Source organism: Plectropomus leopardus, chromosome 7, assembly GCF_008729295.1.
Source record: "Plectropomus leopardus isolate mb chromosome 7, YSFRI_Pleo_2.0, whole genome shotgun sequence".
NCBI lineage: Eukaryota > Metazoa > Chordata > Actinopteri > Perciformes > Serranidae > Plectropomus > Plectropomus leopardus.
In genome coordinates, this window is record NC_056469.1 from 26,516,311 (window position 1) to 26,533,158 (window position 16,848).

The 16,848-nt window shown below is 40.8% G+C and overlaps 1 protein-coding gene across 3 annotated transcripts in view; it reads right to left on the reverse strand.

Annotated features, from left to right (window-relative positions):
* Positions 1-331: 331 nt before the first annotated feature.
* The window catches only part of kcnn3 (potassium intermediate/small conductance calcium-activated channel, subfamily N, member 3), a 78,308-nt gene continuing 61,791 nt past the window's right edge, over positions 332-16,848 (reverse strand). For all 3 annotated transcript variants that reach the window (XM_042490034.1, XM_042490033.1, XM_042490032.1), the window contains exons 8-10: positions 7,366-7,493; positions 3,831-3,900; positions 332-2,373 (exon numbers count right to left, since the gene is read on the reverse strand). In XM_042490034.1, coding sequence (XP_042345968.1) covers positions 1,948-2,373; positions 3,831-3,900; positions 7,366-7,493 — 624 coding nt within the window. In that variant the 3' untranslated portion in view covers positions 332-1,947. The remainder of the gene's footprint in view (positions 2,374-3,830; positions 3,901-7,365; positions 7,494-16,848) is intronic.

The following is a 16,848-nucleotide window of genomic DNA, read 5'->3' on the forward strand; positions in this document are numbered from 1 at the left end:
TCTCTGCCTCTCCAAAACAACCGGACACAGTAATTAAAACCAACAAAAGCACTGAATAAAGCAGATTCACGTTAAAAATCTGTGTTTCTCTGATGCTGTCTGGCAGACGGGCCTCTGCCCCAGCAACTGCTAATGTCTGCTCCCCTTTTTTCTCTGATAACTTAGGATCCAGACATTCAAGAGGTTTTTACAGGGAGCCAAATTATCTGCAGAGGTCTCGTCCTCTTCAAAACATATGGACCTGGTGATTTAAACTGGTAAAATCATTTAATAAAGGGGTTCTATGTTTAAAAAAAAACAGTGTTGTTCTGACGCTGCTTGGCGTGGAGGGGCTGCTAACTATGGTGGCTGAAACTCAAATGGCCCTATCTGGAGCCAGTGTTTGGTTCTTCTGTTCTGGGCTTCTGTGGAAACATGGGATTGCAACATGGCGATTTCTGTAGACGAGGCACTGCTTCCTATGTAGATTTTAACGGCTCATTCTATGGCAATGCAAACACAATGATTCTTATTTTCAGATGATCATACACTAAATGAAACATACTCTCTATTATATTCAATTTCTGCCAATATATCCCCCTAAATCTTACATACTGGACCTTTAATAAATGTTGTGTTGTCATCTTCCTTCCAACAACCATCCCAGTATTAATGCACTTGATACAACTAGAAATCATTCTTTTTCTGAGGTTTTCACAAAAAACGTTCACAGAAATTAAACAAAAACAAACTCTTCAAAGTCTCATCTCAGCACAGCACATAAACATCAGTTCAACTCAACCTGTAATTAAATAAATGCAGTAATAAAGTCCTGCTGCAGTTGTGTTGGATTATTCTATCATCTTCGACCGTCTTCCTCGTCACAAACAGATGCTGTGATGACTCATGTTCCTTGGTGTCATACCAACTTATTTCGACCTCATCTGTAATTGGTGTAGTTCAGTGAAGGGTTAAGATTCTCCCGACTGAGTAATCAAAATGTCACAACTATGCATTGTAAGTCTAAACTACTGCATTAGCTCACACCCACGAAAGATAAGTCGTTTGGATGAACATTTTTTACAGTGTGTCTACATTGCTTGGCAGTGCTCTGTGGAGATTGACAGTGCATTGAGTGCTTGGCAGTATAGGCTTAAGTATTATCTTGTGGGCACACAGTTTCTTTGTGTGAGTGTAAATAGGGCCTGCATTGTGAAAGATTGTGTATGTTATTATGTTTGTGCTGTGTTCACTTGTATTGCGTGGAGGGTGTGTCGGTATAAGTTGTGTGTGTGTGTGTGTGTGTGTGCAGTGCATGCCACTAGTTTTTTTTTTTTTTAAATATCATGGTCGTATTGATCGAACCTTCTGTTAAAGGGATGCTCGTTAACACACAATTAGCATTCAGATAGAAAATACATCATAAGGATAAAAAGTCATGGTCATTAATTCCTGATGAAGGGAGAGAAAGATTGGGAGAGGGGGGAGGAAAGAGAGAGAAAGAGAGAAAGAAAGGGAGAGATAGAGAGAGAATAAAAGGCCCTTTTCAGTAATTGGAGTGGATTCCATTTAGGAGCTCTGAGTTCATATAATTATTCCTCGTTATTTCTCCTCCTCTCTCCTCCCCCCTCCTCATCCTCCCTACCTCCATTTCTCACCCTCTTGACATTCTTCCTCCCCCTCACACATTTTAGTGTCTCCATTTTTCCTCAATTTTTCTTCTCCTTTGCTCGTCAGAAAGGCGCCCCAAAGTCCCTTACATGTCTCATCATTCATACCGGCCCTCAATCTTAATCCTATTATTTCTCCTCATGGTCCCGTCTTCATCCCTCCCTCATGGAGCAGTGTTAGTTTCAGAGGATCACCTCACATTTCTTTCCTCCTCCTCCCTCCTTTCTCTCCTTTAGTACCCCCCCCTCCCCTTGTCTCCCTGTTTCCTTTCCACATATGTCCTCTCCTGAGCTGTCTTTAGCAGCTAGAAGTGCAGGTGTTGGGGTTGGGACTCGCCTCCAGGCTCCCCTCCGGGCTCAGAGGTGGGGGCGACAGAGGGGACTCCAAGGCCAGAGTAGGGACCTGGGACGGGGGCGGCGCTGGAGATGCAACCTGAACTGGAGAAATTGAAGCAGCGGTTAAAGACGCAGCTGGGGACAGTGGCACCACAGCGCCTCCCACTCCTCCACCACCACCACCTCTACCGTCCCTCGCATCCCTCTCACGAAGCAAGTGGACCAGGGCTGCATGCTGGGCGCTGAGGGTGGCTGAGAGGTGGGCGGGCAGGGTGTTGAAGCCGGCGGTGAGCTGTTCAACCCGCTGCTCCAGGGATAGCATCTGGCGCTCCAAGTCCTCACTGCGGTCATTAAGCTCCGACATGAGCTCATACATGACGCTTTGCATCTGTGAGAGGAGAGGAGAGGAGAGGAGAGGAGAGGAGAGGAGAGGAGAGGAGGACAGAGGTAGACAGATTGCGAATGTGTGCACATGTGTAAACAGTATTATGAGGGTTGCTTTATTAAAGATTGTTTAAGGAAGTATTTCACCAATATTAAAAGACGTTTCATTCGCTTTAGGTAGGGATGATGTTTTTCTTTAGGCCAACCTGGAAGCTAATAGTGCCCTGGTTCCCTGGTCAAAAAGCCTATTGGATTTTTTCCACTGGATTTTGGATCATTGCAGAAAATAATTAAAAAACTTTTGACTGAAATCTTTAAGCCTAAATGTAACTGCTACAAAAAACTACATTTTGGTCACATTGCCAACACTACGAAGCTATGAAGTCATGTTCCATGTGATGACTTTCTGTAGTCTCACGTAGCCACTTGTTAGCAACAGCCTTTTTTAAGAAACATAAAAGCTACAAAATTCACAACTGGGGTATTTACTGATGTTATTTATGTTGTTAAACAAAACGTAAAAACCTCTTAAGCTGGTGTTAACCACAGACCTTATTTATTCTGTGTCAGCGTAGGCAGCATGGGTGGCGTGCAATATGAAAATGTGGAAATATAGCCTGTAGCCCGAGAGCCAGCGAAACTCTGTCAGATGATACAAAGCCAGTTGAAAATTTAAAGTAGTATCTCTCTAAAGAAAATGATTGTGGACTAAATCAGAAGATACTGTGAAATGGGGTTAAAGAGTGCAGAAAAAGTGGAAAGAGGGCAAGAATGAGGCTAGATAAGAGTGAGTAAGACAGTGAGCAAAAAAATATCCAAGAGGGAGTAGAAGCTGGAGTGAAGAAGAGACTGGAGGGAAGTCTCTATGTGGGCGTTATAACATTGTGAAGAAAGTGAGAATAAGAGAGAGAGAGAATGAAAGGGAGGCGGCAGAGTGTCCCTGCCTTGCACATCCTGGCCTCGGTAACCATGGTAAACGCACAAGTGGCCAATTGAGATGGAGTCATTGAGATGGCATAATTGCAAAATATTTGGTGCTAAAGGCACTGCTCCTCGGAAAGACACAAACACACACACACACACACCCGCGCTTTATCTTTTTCTCACTTTTATTCACTCCCTCTCTTTCACAATCACACACACACACATGTGCACTCACATTCTCACTCAGACACCCACACAGTAACAGAAAAACATGAGCACTCCCCTCCCTCCTCTCATTTCCTCCTCGCTCTCTCTCTCAGTCATCCCTGTTTTAACACTTGTTCTGGTTGCTAGGAGACACAAAGCCACAGAAACGGGCAGGTCATCACTGAAACGGAGGAATGCTGTAGTATATTTTTTGGGGGCAAGGACATGTTCGGTTTGATGTACTAACCTGTGTGACAGGTGTGTGTCTGTGAAGTGGACGTCCCACATAATTGAAGATGTGTGTGTCACCTGTGTGTGTGTTTGACTTACCTTTGAGAGGTCTACTAGTGTGTTGGCCTGGTCACTGAGTTTCCTCTGCTCCATTTTTACACTGCGTAATCTGCAAACAGATACACACATATTAAATACACACACACAAAGTTGAAACCCGGTAAATACACAGTGGTCGGTCCAGAGAGCTAATCCCTGTGGGCCCAGACAACAACACAGTGGGGCGGTCACCTTGCTTAATTCGGCTTTATTTCTACCTGCATTGTGTCGCTGGATTTGACTGTACGAACATAATGTGCTCTAAAACACTGTAATTTTGTGATGCAGGTGAAAGTATACATATTTTTAATATTGAAATGAGACTGAAACTTTGCGCTCTAGAGTACATGAACAGCGTAGTTTTTAAGGTCCCTTAGTCTTGCGTAGCCAGACCTGTCTCAACAGTGCTGGCACAGCCCTGTGGAAATAGGTCTGGAAACACCATCTTAGCATTCTGATATAGGAGGAAAAATGCTCTGGCTTGTTTTGTTTCTCTAAACCAATCACAATTGTCTTGGGCAGCTGAGGATGCAATAACAGTTCCCTTGCAATATTTTCCTCGGGAAACACATACTGTGACAGGGCTAACTATTGGCATCACATGGATATAGTTACCAAACAGACTCAACAACAGAGGTGAGGCTTTTCGGTTTTGATGCGAGTTTGTTGGGACTGTTTAATGGCTCAGTGTTGGTTAGCGCTGCTAACTCTCTGGAAGGAGAATGGCTCATTTCGAAATTATAAAATAGTGCTTTTCTATCGGTGCTTTTGGTGTCAGTACACGATCCCAAAAGGAACCTTTCAAGTGCTCATGAAACGCTGCTGAAAATGCGTTTTTTACTATACGCTGGTGAAAGGCCGCATGACACCTGCTGTGTTCACATGATAGGGGCATGGGCAGCGTCACTTGGGAACGCTGCTGGACTTAGCCTGTAGCATATGCATGAAATGTGGCAGAATGGCATCAGGTTGAAACGCTGCAGTTAACAACATAATATAAGGAGTGTGAGGGCACCTAAAGGGTGGGCAGGGGGACAGGGGATGGGTCCCACAAACAACAGACTTTCATGGGGAAGTTTGTAGTTGATCTTTACAAAAATTTACCAGAAGAACAAAGTAGGCATTATTGCACAGTCCAAATCTTTGTCAACTTGCCTTTTTCAATGTGTTAAGTTGTTCGCTCAAAGGTTGTTGTTGCTGTTCCCTATACCGAAGGGGATTTTAAAATTGGTAAGATGTAGATAGCAAAAGGGAGGGAAAAAGACGGCCAAGATAGTTGGCCAATGGCAGGTTTATAGTCACAGTCTCATCCAGAGAGTCAGACGTTTAAACTAGTTGCAGCAAGAGATATTTCCATGTCTTTTCTTTTAATATAATAGAGAGGCGCTAAATTAATACTGCGAAAGTATCAAAATGCATAATCCACAGAGAAATGCACAGTCCATATTCAGGAACTGTGCCTTTAAATGAGACATAAAGACTTCTGTGAAGTTGTGATGTCACAACTATACAAAATAAAGACAGAAACTACCACTAAAGGGCCTTTACAGCCATTCCTCAGCGGCAATGTTGGTGCAGAGACAGAGAGATGTGATGTGGAAGACCCAGTAAAAAGGAGCAGACTGGGCCTTTTTGAGAGAGAGACTCAGTCTTTTTTTTTTTTTTTTTTACATTAAAACATATCCACATGTTCTAGTACAAACCCAATATACAAGAATGAACCGTGAAATGAGCATAACATGGGACCTCAAATATTAAGAGACCGTCAGGGAAATAAACTACACAGAATGAAATTTGATAAGATAAAATAATTCATCTTTCTTCAGTCCAATTAAAAACAGGACTTGGCCAACTCTCGAAAACACAATATAATTATTAGTGAACTAAAGGTCTAATCTGTGTTTTCATGAAATAACCCTTGTGACCTCCTCCATTATAATGAAGTGCAGACTGATTTCATGAAGCTGCACCTCCCGATGAACTTGTCTCCCCGTTAACAGGATTGAAGCAGAAAATGTTCTTTATCCCCATAAAATCACCCTGTTACTGTGTTTGCAGAGTCAGCCTCTCCTGCACACACCACATGCTTCGGGATTAGCCTTTCTATGTCACAATTAAAAGAGTCTTAGGTCTTTTGACTCTGGCTTTTGAAGGCACTTGTTTAATGTTCACAAGTCTAGACTGGAGCGTGCGAGATCAAAGGAGCGAGCGGCATTCAAGGGCCGCTTAATTGTGATGCTAGACAGAGGATAAACAAAAATCTTTGAGTAAAACAACCTTTAACAAGACAACTACCCTTGTGGCCATGCAAAAATAACCAAACAATGGCATGGAAGAACTGAATTACAATGCACTCTTAAAGGTCCAGTGTGCAGGATTTAGGGGGATATTTTGGCAGAAATGGAATATGATGAAATTATTGTTTTCTTTCGTGTATAATCACCTGAAAATAAGACGTCATTTACATTTACATGGGGAGTGGTTACTTGCCCATGGAGAAAGCCCAATGTAATTCTACTATGAGTGTTGTCTTTCTATTTAAAAAGATGATGATGATTATTATCTTATTTCTGCTGTCTGTTGTTTTATAATTTTGCTTTTTTTTGGGGGGGGGTTACAGCACATGGGTCAACCGTTGTTTTTAAATGTGCTTCAAACCTAAATTTGGATAAAATTAACATTTTTCCTCCGGCCACCAAAACTAGCAGCCCCTCCATGACAAGCAGTGTCAGTTAATTATTTATTTATTTTTAACATGAAACTGCTTTGTTTAGTGTTTTTTTTTACTGGTTGAAATCACTGGATTCATTTGTTTTGGAGAGGATGAGAACTCAGTGGAAAATTTGTCTCTGTGTAATAACCTCCTGACTGTCTGGATCTTAAGTTATCAGAGAAAAAAGACGCGCAAACATTAGCAGGTGCATGGCTAGATGCCTGGCTCCGATGTGCCAAATAGTGTTGAGAAAACACCGACTTGTGACGTGAAACTGCTTTATTCAGTGTTTTTACTGTTTTTAATCACCTGGTCCATTTGTTTTGGAGAGGAAGAGACCACTGTGGATAATTTAGTTCTCTGTAAAAACCTCCTAAACATAAACACTGAAGGGATTGTAACCAGAAGAAAATTTCAGCGGGTTGTAATCCTCACTGCTAAATGCCACTTAACCCCCCCCCCTTAAATCTTACACACTGTGCCTTTAAGTTCTGCTGTATGTATTTGTATCATCAACAACACTCCTAAGCAGAGTACACAATGCACCGATTATCCAGTCCCACAACTGTATTTGCCTGGAGTGAACCTGCCCTTTAGTAGATGATGATTCATTTTGTGTGTGTGTGTGTGTGTGTGTGTGTGTGTGTGTGTGTGTGTGTTAGAATTCATGCATTTATCTGATTATCAGCGTTGATTCAACTTGTGGGTGGATAGAAAGTACAGCTGATTTCAAAGGCTTCATCAGCTCAGCAGCACTGTTGTGTGCATGTGCTTGTGTGCGTTTTTGGTGTGAGTGTGTGGGTGCGAGGTGTGGCGTCTCACTGATGTATAGCCTGGAGGAACTTCCGCTGGTGTTTGCGGACTCTGGAGTGGTCGATCCTCTTCATCAGCTTGGTGTGTTTGTAGATGAGCCACGTTTCCCTCAGCACGTTAGCCGCTGCATTCTTTATCTGCGTGCAGACAATAAACACACATACGCACACGTTGTTAGCAACAGGTAGCCCTTGGCAACCGAAGCAGGCAACAGGTTTGCCCGGCCGTGGTGTCTCTCTCTTTTTCTCTCCATTCTCCATTGTCTCCCAGCAAAGAAAAAAAAACATTTTTTCTCCTCTTAGAGGCTGCCCTCATTCTCTCTGTCTCTCTCTACACATCGGCTTGCTTGCCAATGCTTTTCATGCGCGCATAAACAGCTCTCTCCTTAGGGAGATTTGGCAATGAGAACCAACGGGAGTCTCTCCCTCACACACTCTTCTCTCCTCTCTTGGTCTGTCTATATGCCACATTATATGTTAGACTAACTTAAACTGGCTGCATTATCTCGGCTGGCTAGGAGTAATTCACTAGAGTACAACTGTAGTTCATTAAAAGCAGTGATCTACCATTTAATTACGACAGCAACCGAAAGAAACAATGGCTGCATGAGTTGCTGCTCTTAAACTAGCTGTTAAAGATGATTCTCATCCCTGGAGGAAAGACATATAAGAGCCTGTGTAATGATGCTCACTCAAGGAAAGCCTGATAGCCATCAGAGTTAATAGCAAGATGGCCTATTTTTTTTTAAAGTGGGCACATGCTTCAGTTGTTTAATTTGCGCCATCTTATATTGCTGTGATTTAATAAAATACTCATTCAAAATGTCAGCACTTCAGGTCGATTTCTGTGGACAAGGATCAGGATTCTATTGCGTTAATTTATATCCATATCTGCTCCACTATGTTTCATGCGCTGTACATCTCTATAGGTTGCTATGTAATTACAACAAAAGGGTCTGACCAAAAAAAAAAAAAAAAAAAAAAAAAAAGCGCGGGTGGATACCATAGAGAAGGGAGAGAGAATCTGTAAGGACATAAATTGAATGAGAGACTTCAAAGAGATGCTGAGCACTGAACAAAGAACAATTATACCCCCGTCTGAGGAGCACAAAAGACTCCGGCAGCTTGGCTAATCAGCACCTATCCACCGCGGTCAAGGACTGCTCACACACATACACGCCTACATGTAAACACATGCAGACAAACACACACTATTGGCCACAGATGAAGAGAGTATGAGGCCCTAGGCCCTGCAGATGTGTTTTCAATGACATGGAGGAAGTCAAATCAAAAAGAGCTTATCCAACATACTATAGATAATATATAAAAACCCCTTCAGCTGTTTGAGTCATACAGCTAACTTGTCATGTTACCAATCACTCTAATGACAGCCAGCATACAAACTTATTCTTACTTTTATATAGTTGCTTACTGATTTAGTTAAATGTAGTATGCAAGTCTCATGTGACAACCTAACAAAATAAAAAATTATATAATATGTTCAGTTCACATGCCATGACCAATGGGATTTGGATGTAAATCTAGGGCTGGAGAGAGGTAAAGCCTGCCATCGCATGTTTCTCCCTCTGAGCCTCAGCCCCCAGTGTGTATCAACAGGATTATGAACTCCCATCCGTGTAGGAAGGACAGGCACCGACAGAGCTGCAAAGTTCCTGGAGAGGCATCATCAAAATGAAGACATGAGTTAGAGGAGCTATGGCTCTATACACCAACATTTTTGCTAATATCTTGATGGTAGCTTTGTGTTTTTTTAATTAATTTATACATTTTACAAATACAACATTAACAAAAGAAAAATATGTATATATGTATTTATACATGTCAAAATAAAAACCATGGACTGTATAAAGGACGTACGTCGCTATTGTGACATTACCCACTGGTTTCTGGACGCCTTAAGTTCAGCATTTTGTCTATGGCAATCTTGTTTTTTTTTTTAGAGCCAGAAGTGACCATTTTTTGTCAGTTATGGAGCTGTGGAGGAGCTGATGGGAATCTGACTCTTATTCCCCTTTCTGTCAAAATTAGCGTGTATGTCGTTTATTCAAACACGGGTAAACCAACTAAAAATAGCTCAAAGACTGCTTTCCCACTGCCAGTAGACCAGAACTGTGCACACAGCTCTGCAGCAGATTTGTGTGCCTTTCTGTGTGTGAGTGGGTGAGTGGGAGTGACGACACAGACAGTTATGCTGGTTACTTCTTTTGATATATCTCTTTCTTGTTCAGTCTCTCTTTCAAACTAATTTGGACTGATTTTTGCGTGCTGCATGGGTGGAAACAGATGGTATTTAGTGACGGCTCGTCAGTGCATCTCACCGGGTTAAGGGGCTACAATAAGCGCATTCACCTGGAAACTGTGTTTCCAGATCGGAGCTGGAGTTGATAAATACCCGTGACTACAGTAGTCATGTGATTTGAGGTGTGAATGCCAATTATTAGCATTCCAGTGAAGGAAAAAAGCCAGGTGTTAGCAGATATAACCAGGTTTTTTGTTCAGTGGAAAAGGGTCTATAGTCTGTGGTGACTCCTCACAGACAGCCTGTCACTTGGCAGCCTCTTTAATAATGTGTAACTTTAAGCCTTAACAATATGTAAACGTGTGTTATATAAAAAAATCTCCCTGTACAATTGTCATGAGTGGGGACATAGCTATAGAGACCAAAACCAGGCCGTAAACATGTTTAGTTTTGCTGTAAAGTTGGGCATTTTAGCATAGTGGTCTGCAGGGATTGACTTGAATCGGCAACCATCTTAAAGTTGTCATTTGAGGAACTGCAGTATTTGACACTTTCACACTGGCTCCAGAGGTTGCTGCTTTACATACACACACACACACACACAAATCCCACCCTGAATAGCTGCTGCAATATACAAAAATTAAATTGAAAGAAAAAATAAAAATATGTAAATATGTCTTTATACATTAACTGTACGGAAATGTGAGAGAAAATAAATAAATAGCATATCACATGTAGATGAAACAATCAGCCATTGCCTTCCAGTAAAAAAATAGGTCAGTCTCTGTAGCAAGGAGTGAAAAGGTTTCTAAAGTCTCCAGAATTTGTCTGATTATTGACTGAGCAGAGGGAGAAGAGCTGATATCGGTGATATTCATGTCGATCGTGGGGACCTGCAGAGCGGACATCTACTGTAAGATACACTTTTTAAGCCAAGCACATAAAAGAACTGTTAATAGAGATCTGATGTCCCTGTCAAAATGATCTCCCAAAGCATGGTTTAACAGGTAAAATAAAGAAGACACTGTAAACCATTTACCTCATAGATTACAGAATGAGCCTCTTTCCAAAATGCCTGGTTGGGATCACAGGACCAAATCAAATGCAGAATTTGAAATACATTTCCGAAGATTGTATTACAAACTTAGGTCCAATCTGCAGAATTAAATGTAACCTTTAGACCACGTTCAACTTCAGAGAATCACAAGATGAAGAATCAGAGTACTGCAGTAGACCATAAATCTCTGAGATTATTCCCATGACAGATTTTACTGAGACCACAGCAATTTCCAGTCCTGACAGTTTTAAGAAGCTCTCATTCGTTCTTAAAAGACATTCTGCAAAGTGATGAATTTTGAGATATCCGAAACATTCTTTCAATATCAAATTTAAAATCACAACTGCTCACTGTGTTGCAGAGGATATTTGCAACCAGACGTCAGTGATTGTAAGCAAAAAGTTAATTTGCCTGGATTATCTCTTATCTGCACTTCTTATCATGAGCTAGGTTACTGAAGAGCACATTTAATACCCCTCATATCTACAGGCCCTTCGGTAAATTGATATGTCAAATCCTATTTATCAGTTGATTAATCACTGCAGGGGGAGTGAAATATGATGAATGATGGCATCTTGTGTCTGTCCGGCCAACTCGCTGCGGAAGTTTTCACACAAACTCCCAAAATCTGGCCAGCAGTGAAGAGGGATCCTGTTGCGCTGCTTCAGGCCATTTAATTAAAGGATGCCAAAGCTTCACCCTTCATTTAAATACTAGGGACTTCTTCGCATGCAAACGGCAGGGACTGACAATACCAAACTGTTTGTCTTTTACAGGTAATCCCTCCACCAACCTCTTTATTTTCTTTCTCTCATCCTGAGAGTTTAAGTACTGCGTAAGCTGAGTCTATTTACAAAAATAAAAGACTCAACATGAACCACTAAGAATACTCCACAAGAAGCCAAACGACAGCAGCGGCAGCTATTCCTGGACCATATGGCCTGTACTTGGGCAACCATGTTGGAGCCATATGGCTGGTTTGGGTCAAAGATCTGTTCTGGTTGCTCCCCTACATGGCACACCTTATGGCAGGTACACAAAAAATCTGTTATGACAAGGGGTTCCCACACCTCAGCGTGTTGGGTGGTAGATGACATTATGGAGTATGAGTCAATCAGCACAAATAGAAATATATTTAGAAATGTCACATGTAAAACCACTATTAATAATATCAGTAATGTGTTTTCTTTTTAAATAAACAAATATTTAGATATCAGATAGAAAAAAATATGAATTTGGCTTTGACAATTTGTTGGGCAGTAGGTTTGGGCAGTATTATGGCATACTTGGGTATTTAGAATACAGGCGCTTCTTTTTCTATTACACTCATTGTATGTAGTGCACAGCACGCACCACTAGAACTCAGGCTCCGGTTTCTACAGGTGGAATAGGCAGCTAAGGTAAAAAAAAAAAACATTACACCTTGTGGTGGAGGGATAAATTACAGGACTGTAAACAGCTGGGGTCTAGCAACAACAACGATAGACCATGGGGAATAACGGCATGTTTTTACATACGGGGTTCCCACACATTTTCAGGGACAAAATTTCAAAACTTTTCCATGACTTTTCAAGGACCCATAAAAAAATTAAATTTTGGAAAAGCATGTCTTTCCACTGTGTCTGCAGCACTTGTCGACCCGGTTTCTTTACTTAATTACACACGCAGGAGAGTCTTATTTCCCATAACAAATGCTGCCACACTACATCAGACATATATATAACCTGTCTTAAAAACAAAGGCTTGGCCAGTCTTAGTCATGGAAAATTAAAACTGTGCAAATTTTCTGCAAATAAGGTGTTTTAGGTAATTTGTCTTACTTGACATTGTATGCCTTTCAACTATTGCACATTATTGATGAAACTACAGCAAAAAGTGTGAAGTCAACATAGGGACATTCAACTTTATATGGTTGTATTTTGTATTTATTTTAAATATCCTCAGAACCCGAAAACACACAAGTGGGTTTTAAAAACATGTTTTCTTAAAAAAAAAAAATCTACGAAATCACACCATTAATCATAGCCAGAGACTGTGAAATATGGCTCTTTATGATGGAAGGAGGATCATGCATTTTACCCAAGTCACTCAGGGAAGGTCAAGGAAAAAATATTTGTAGCTCCATGAAGGGTCATGTTAAAAAAAGAAACCCTACCAAGCCACCCCTAAACCCTACTCTGAAAATAAAGTACAGTCCCTTATGCCCTGGATTGTTTTCCCTTCATTTTCCGTAGTGATGGTGACAATTTTCTAACATCAGAGGAAAAGCCAAGGCGCCTGACCCTTTGCTACCCAGGAGACCCTTGATGACCTACGTATGCAATTAGCAATTAGGTGCCGTGGTGCTGGAGATACAATAGTGTTCTCTATGAGAGCAGAAAACATAAACAAACAGACCAATTACCTTGGCAACAACGTTCCACCTCATCCATGTGCCGCAACGACATGTGGCCTTACTTACTCTGACCTTCCCCTCACGGGAAGATGACACAGAGAGGCTCTCTCTCTCTCACACACACACACACACACACACACACACACACACACAGTCACATATTCATGAACAAACAAAAAGAGGGCAGCTCAAACAAATCAATGAAGTCATGAAAATAATAATTGGCTTCTTTTATACGTCATGTGTTTCCTGAATGAGGTCAGATCCAGACAGTGCTACATAAAAAAAAGAGTGTGCTCAAGTTCATTTGGTAAAAAACATCAGAGAGAAAAGGCAGTCACTAAGTGTCAAATTAATTTTCTGTCTATGTCACAATACGTCTGCATTAACAATGATGCATCCTGCTTGCGTGTGAATTAAAAGGCCGTCAGAAAAGGGAGTTATTTTTACTGTGTGGAGTGAAAGCTAGCTTCGTGGAGAAATCTTCGGGGGTTAGATTGCTCCCATTTGGCTAGTGGTGTAAACATTGGAAGGCATTGCAGCACCTCCTCCTTGGCCGAAGCCCAGAGTGCACTCTGAATATTCAGAGAGGGCGAAGCTCTGAATATGCCACAGGGACTTCTAAAAGTGCTCTGATTTAACCAATCGGCCAGAGTGGAGGCAGAATACACGTTCAGAGTGCAAATTTACAGACACATTTTCAACTTTGCAACACGACTTTAGAAAGCTTGAAATAAAAGCACTGGCCTCAGAGACAGCTATATTCACACACTCGATTTGTTTATTGCTTCAATGAATGGCATTTAATTGACATGGTAGAGCCGTCAAAAGAAAGGACATGCCACTTTGCTCCACAGACTTAACGCCTACACTAAGTATGTCCTGCTTTTTCAGCTTTGAGAGCATCCAGGGCAATTTTCAGACCAGATGGACTTTAGGTTGTCCAATATATGCTTTAAGTTAACCAATATATCAGCATGGAGCCACATTACACTGAACACAGTACACCAGTGATACTGAATGTGCAGCTAATTTTCTAGTCAGTTTCTAGCCACCTTTTGCAATTTGCGAGACATTTCTTGCAAAGTTGCTCATTCCCTTTACCCTATGTTCTCAAAGGAAATCAAACTGATTTTCTCAGGTCCCAGAGATTTAAATGCTTGTGAAAGGTGTAAACAAAACTACAGATATTATTGTATAAATTATTCCCCAATTCTACTCCATGAATGAGCTGTGCCTCGTCAACCTCAGAGCTTTTAAGGCAAGTGACGAAAACACATAGAAACAGTGCGTCTGACAAAAGTTAAGCTCCAAACAGCAGTGCTGCGTCCCTCAGGGCCAATTAAGAAATCTGAATAGAAAACAATAGTTTCTAACTGATGCTTGCTTATGTTGCATTCAATTAGGACACATGTTAGAGCAAATAAATGAACAAACAAATAAACAAATTAAGGATTCTGTTCAAGTTATCTATTTTTTAAGACAGTGACTGTATCCAGAGTACCACCAATTTCAACAGTAACAGTATACAGTTACTCATTTTTGTACCAAATACTTAATTTAGTTACTTGTATTCCATAACTCCCAAACCCTGCCTCTAAAACTGTGCATGAAAACAAGTCTTGACATCAAACATGAGTACTTACAACCTCACACACATGGTCGAATTAAGGGCTATGTTAACTGTTATGTAATTAACATCTGTATTAATCCTATCAAAGGAGAGGAAACACTTCACTTCACTTCACACTGCATGAAAATTAACCCTGCACACTGAACTTTAAAGGATGTTTTTTTTTGTAAAGCACATCATCCTCCTTGATAAGGTTATCAGGTCTTCCGCACCCCAATGTGCACCACACAAGATTTCAAGATTTCACTCATCAAAAAAAAATCTGATCTGAGGATGAAAGGAGAGAACACGCAAATGACGGAAAGCGAAAATATTTTGAAGTATGTGTCAGAGAGTGTCAAAAATACGGCACACATTTGAACTAAAAATGATCTGTGCGGTACACAGATAAGGAAGTTAGTTTGCTTGCAGTCTGAGGGCTCTACGACCACACCCATGACTTTTTCTTACACAGCACACATGTAAAAAATAAAGACACGACATCAAACACACATTACCAACAACATGGTCCACTGGCCTAGAGTGACACTGATTGGCATTTAATTGACATTCTTGGTAATCCTTCAAAGGGGAGGAAACGCCATTTCACTGATGTAGAAAGCCAGTGGGTGTGCTTGTGTGTGTGTGTGTGTGTGTGTGTGTGTGTGTGTGCACATACGATGACAGCAGGATGTAAAGTCTATTCCTGCATTATTCATTATAAAGCCTTGAGTGATTGTATTCTCTTGTTACGATGATATGGCAGAGAATGGCCCCAGCCATGTAAATCAATGTGCATACAACAGCTTCAATCATTGCTCTCTCAGTAATAGAGGGCATGAGACAATTACCACCGCATAAACCGGAGACCCTTTGAAGGAAATGTCACCAAGCAGCACGTCGCATTGTGTTGAATGAAACTGCTGTGTGGCGCCTCCCTTACTTGATGACGGGCTTTGTTAAGATGCTTCACTTGATTGAGGAAGACATCTGCTTTATAATTTATGGTATGATCTTCTCCTTTATCTGTGGGGTGATTAGCATCAGTTTGATCTATACGTATGCAGTGAATGGCATTGGAATTAATTAAAAAAAGAAAAGTACAAACTTGAATTACCGCCTTCCAGTTGTATGCCGTCGCAAACCTGTCTGGATGCAGTTATGATTTACATCCATATCTGTCCAAACTCATATGTAGCCATGACAGTAGACAATAGAGGTTGAGAGGTTATCGCCCAAAACGATTATCCATATTTGGCATTTTATAGATTATCTGTATCTGCGTTTTATTTTAATGATTGCCGATAAATTTAACTGAGAAAGTGTCAGCATGGAAAGAATTTTTACTTTGTAAAACCTCAGGGAGCTATTTTTATTTATTCATTTTTTATTTAAAATTTCACTTAACTTTATAAAAAAAAGTTGCCAAGTTTGCCAAAGGCATTTCAACAACGTTTTGTGTTGGAGTTTGTTACATTCCAAATTCTTAATCAATAAAAGATTTTAATTTTTATTGTATATAGGTTCCAAATATTGGTTATCAGTCTCATCACCTACTAACAATCAGTTTCGGCCCTGAAAGACCGATATCTGTTGACCCCTAGTAGACAATACTTGTTGCTGTTGATGTTGCTGCAAAGAAGCTACAAATACATCTAAAATCTGGATGCTTTACTCATATCTTTGACCTAGAAGCACAGAATCAGCACAGTTTCAAGGTGAACAAGCAAGATTAGTGTCACCAGTTCAGTATCTGACCACATGTCTCCCCTTCTGTTACTGAGATATGGCGGTGAAAAATGGACAGAAAACATTATGATGTCACGGTGAAGCTGACCTTTGACATTTTGGATATAAAATGTCATCATGTCATCATTTGCGTTTGAATTTGAATTCTTAAGTTCTGACCAAAAACATTTTTGAAAGGTTACAGTGACGTTTCACCTCCAAAATCTAATTAGCCCATCACTGAGTCCAAGTTGTCCTTTGTGCCAAATTTGAAAAATTCCCCACAAGGCTTTTATGAGATGAGTGCTCACAAGAATGAGATGGAACGGAAGGACAAATCTAAAACATAATGCCTTGAGCCAACAAAACAGACGGGGGACAAAACAAAATAAAAACCTGAATAAAACAACAGATATATATAAAATAAAGATACCTCTGTGC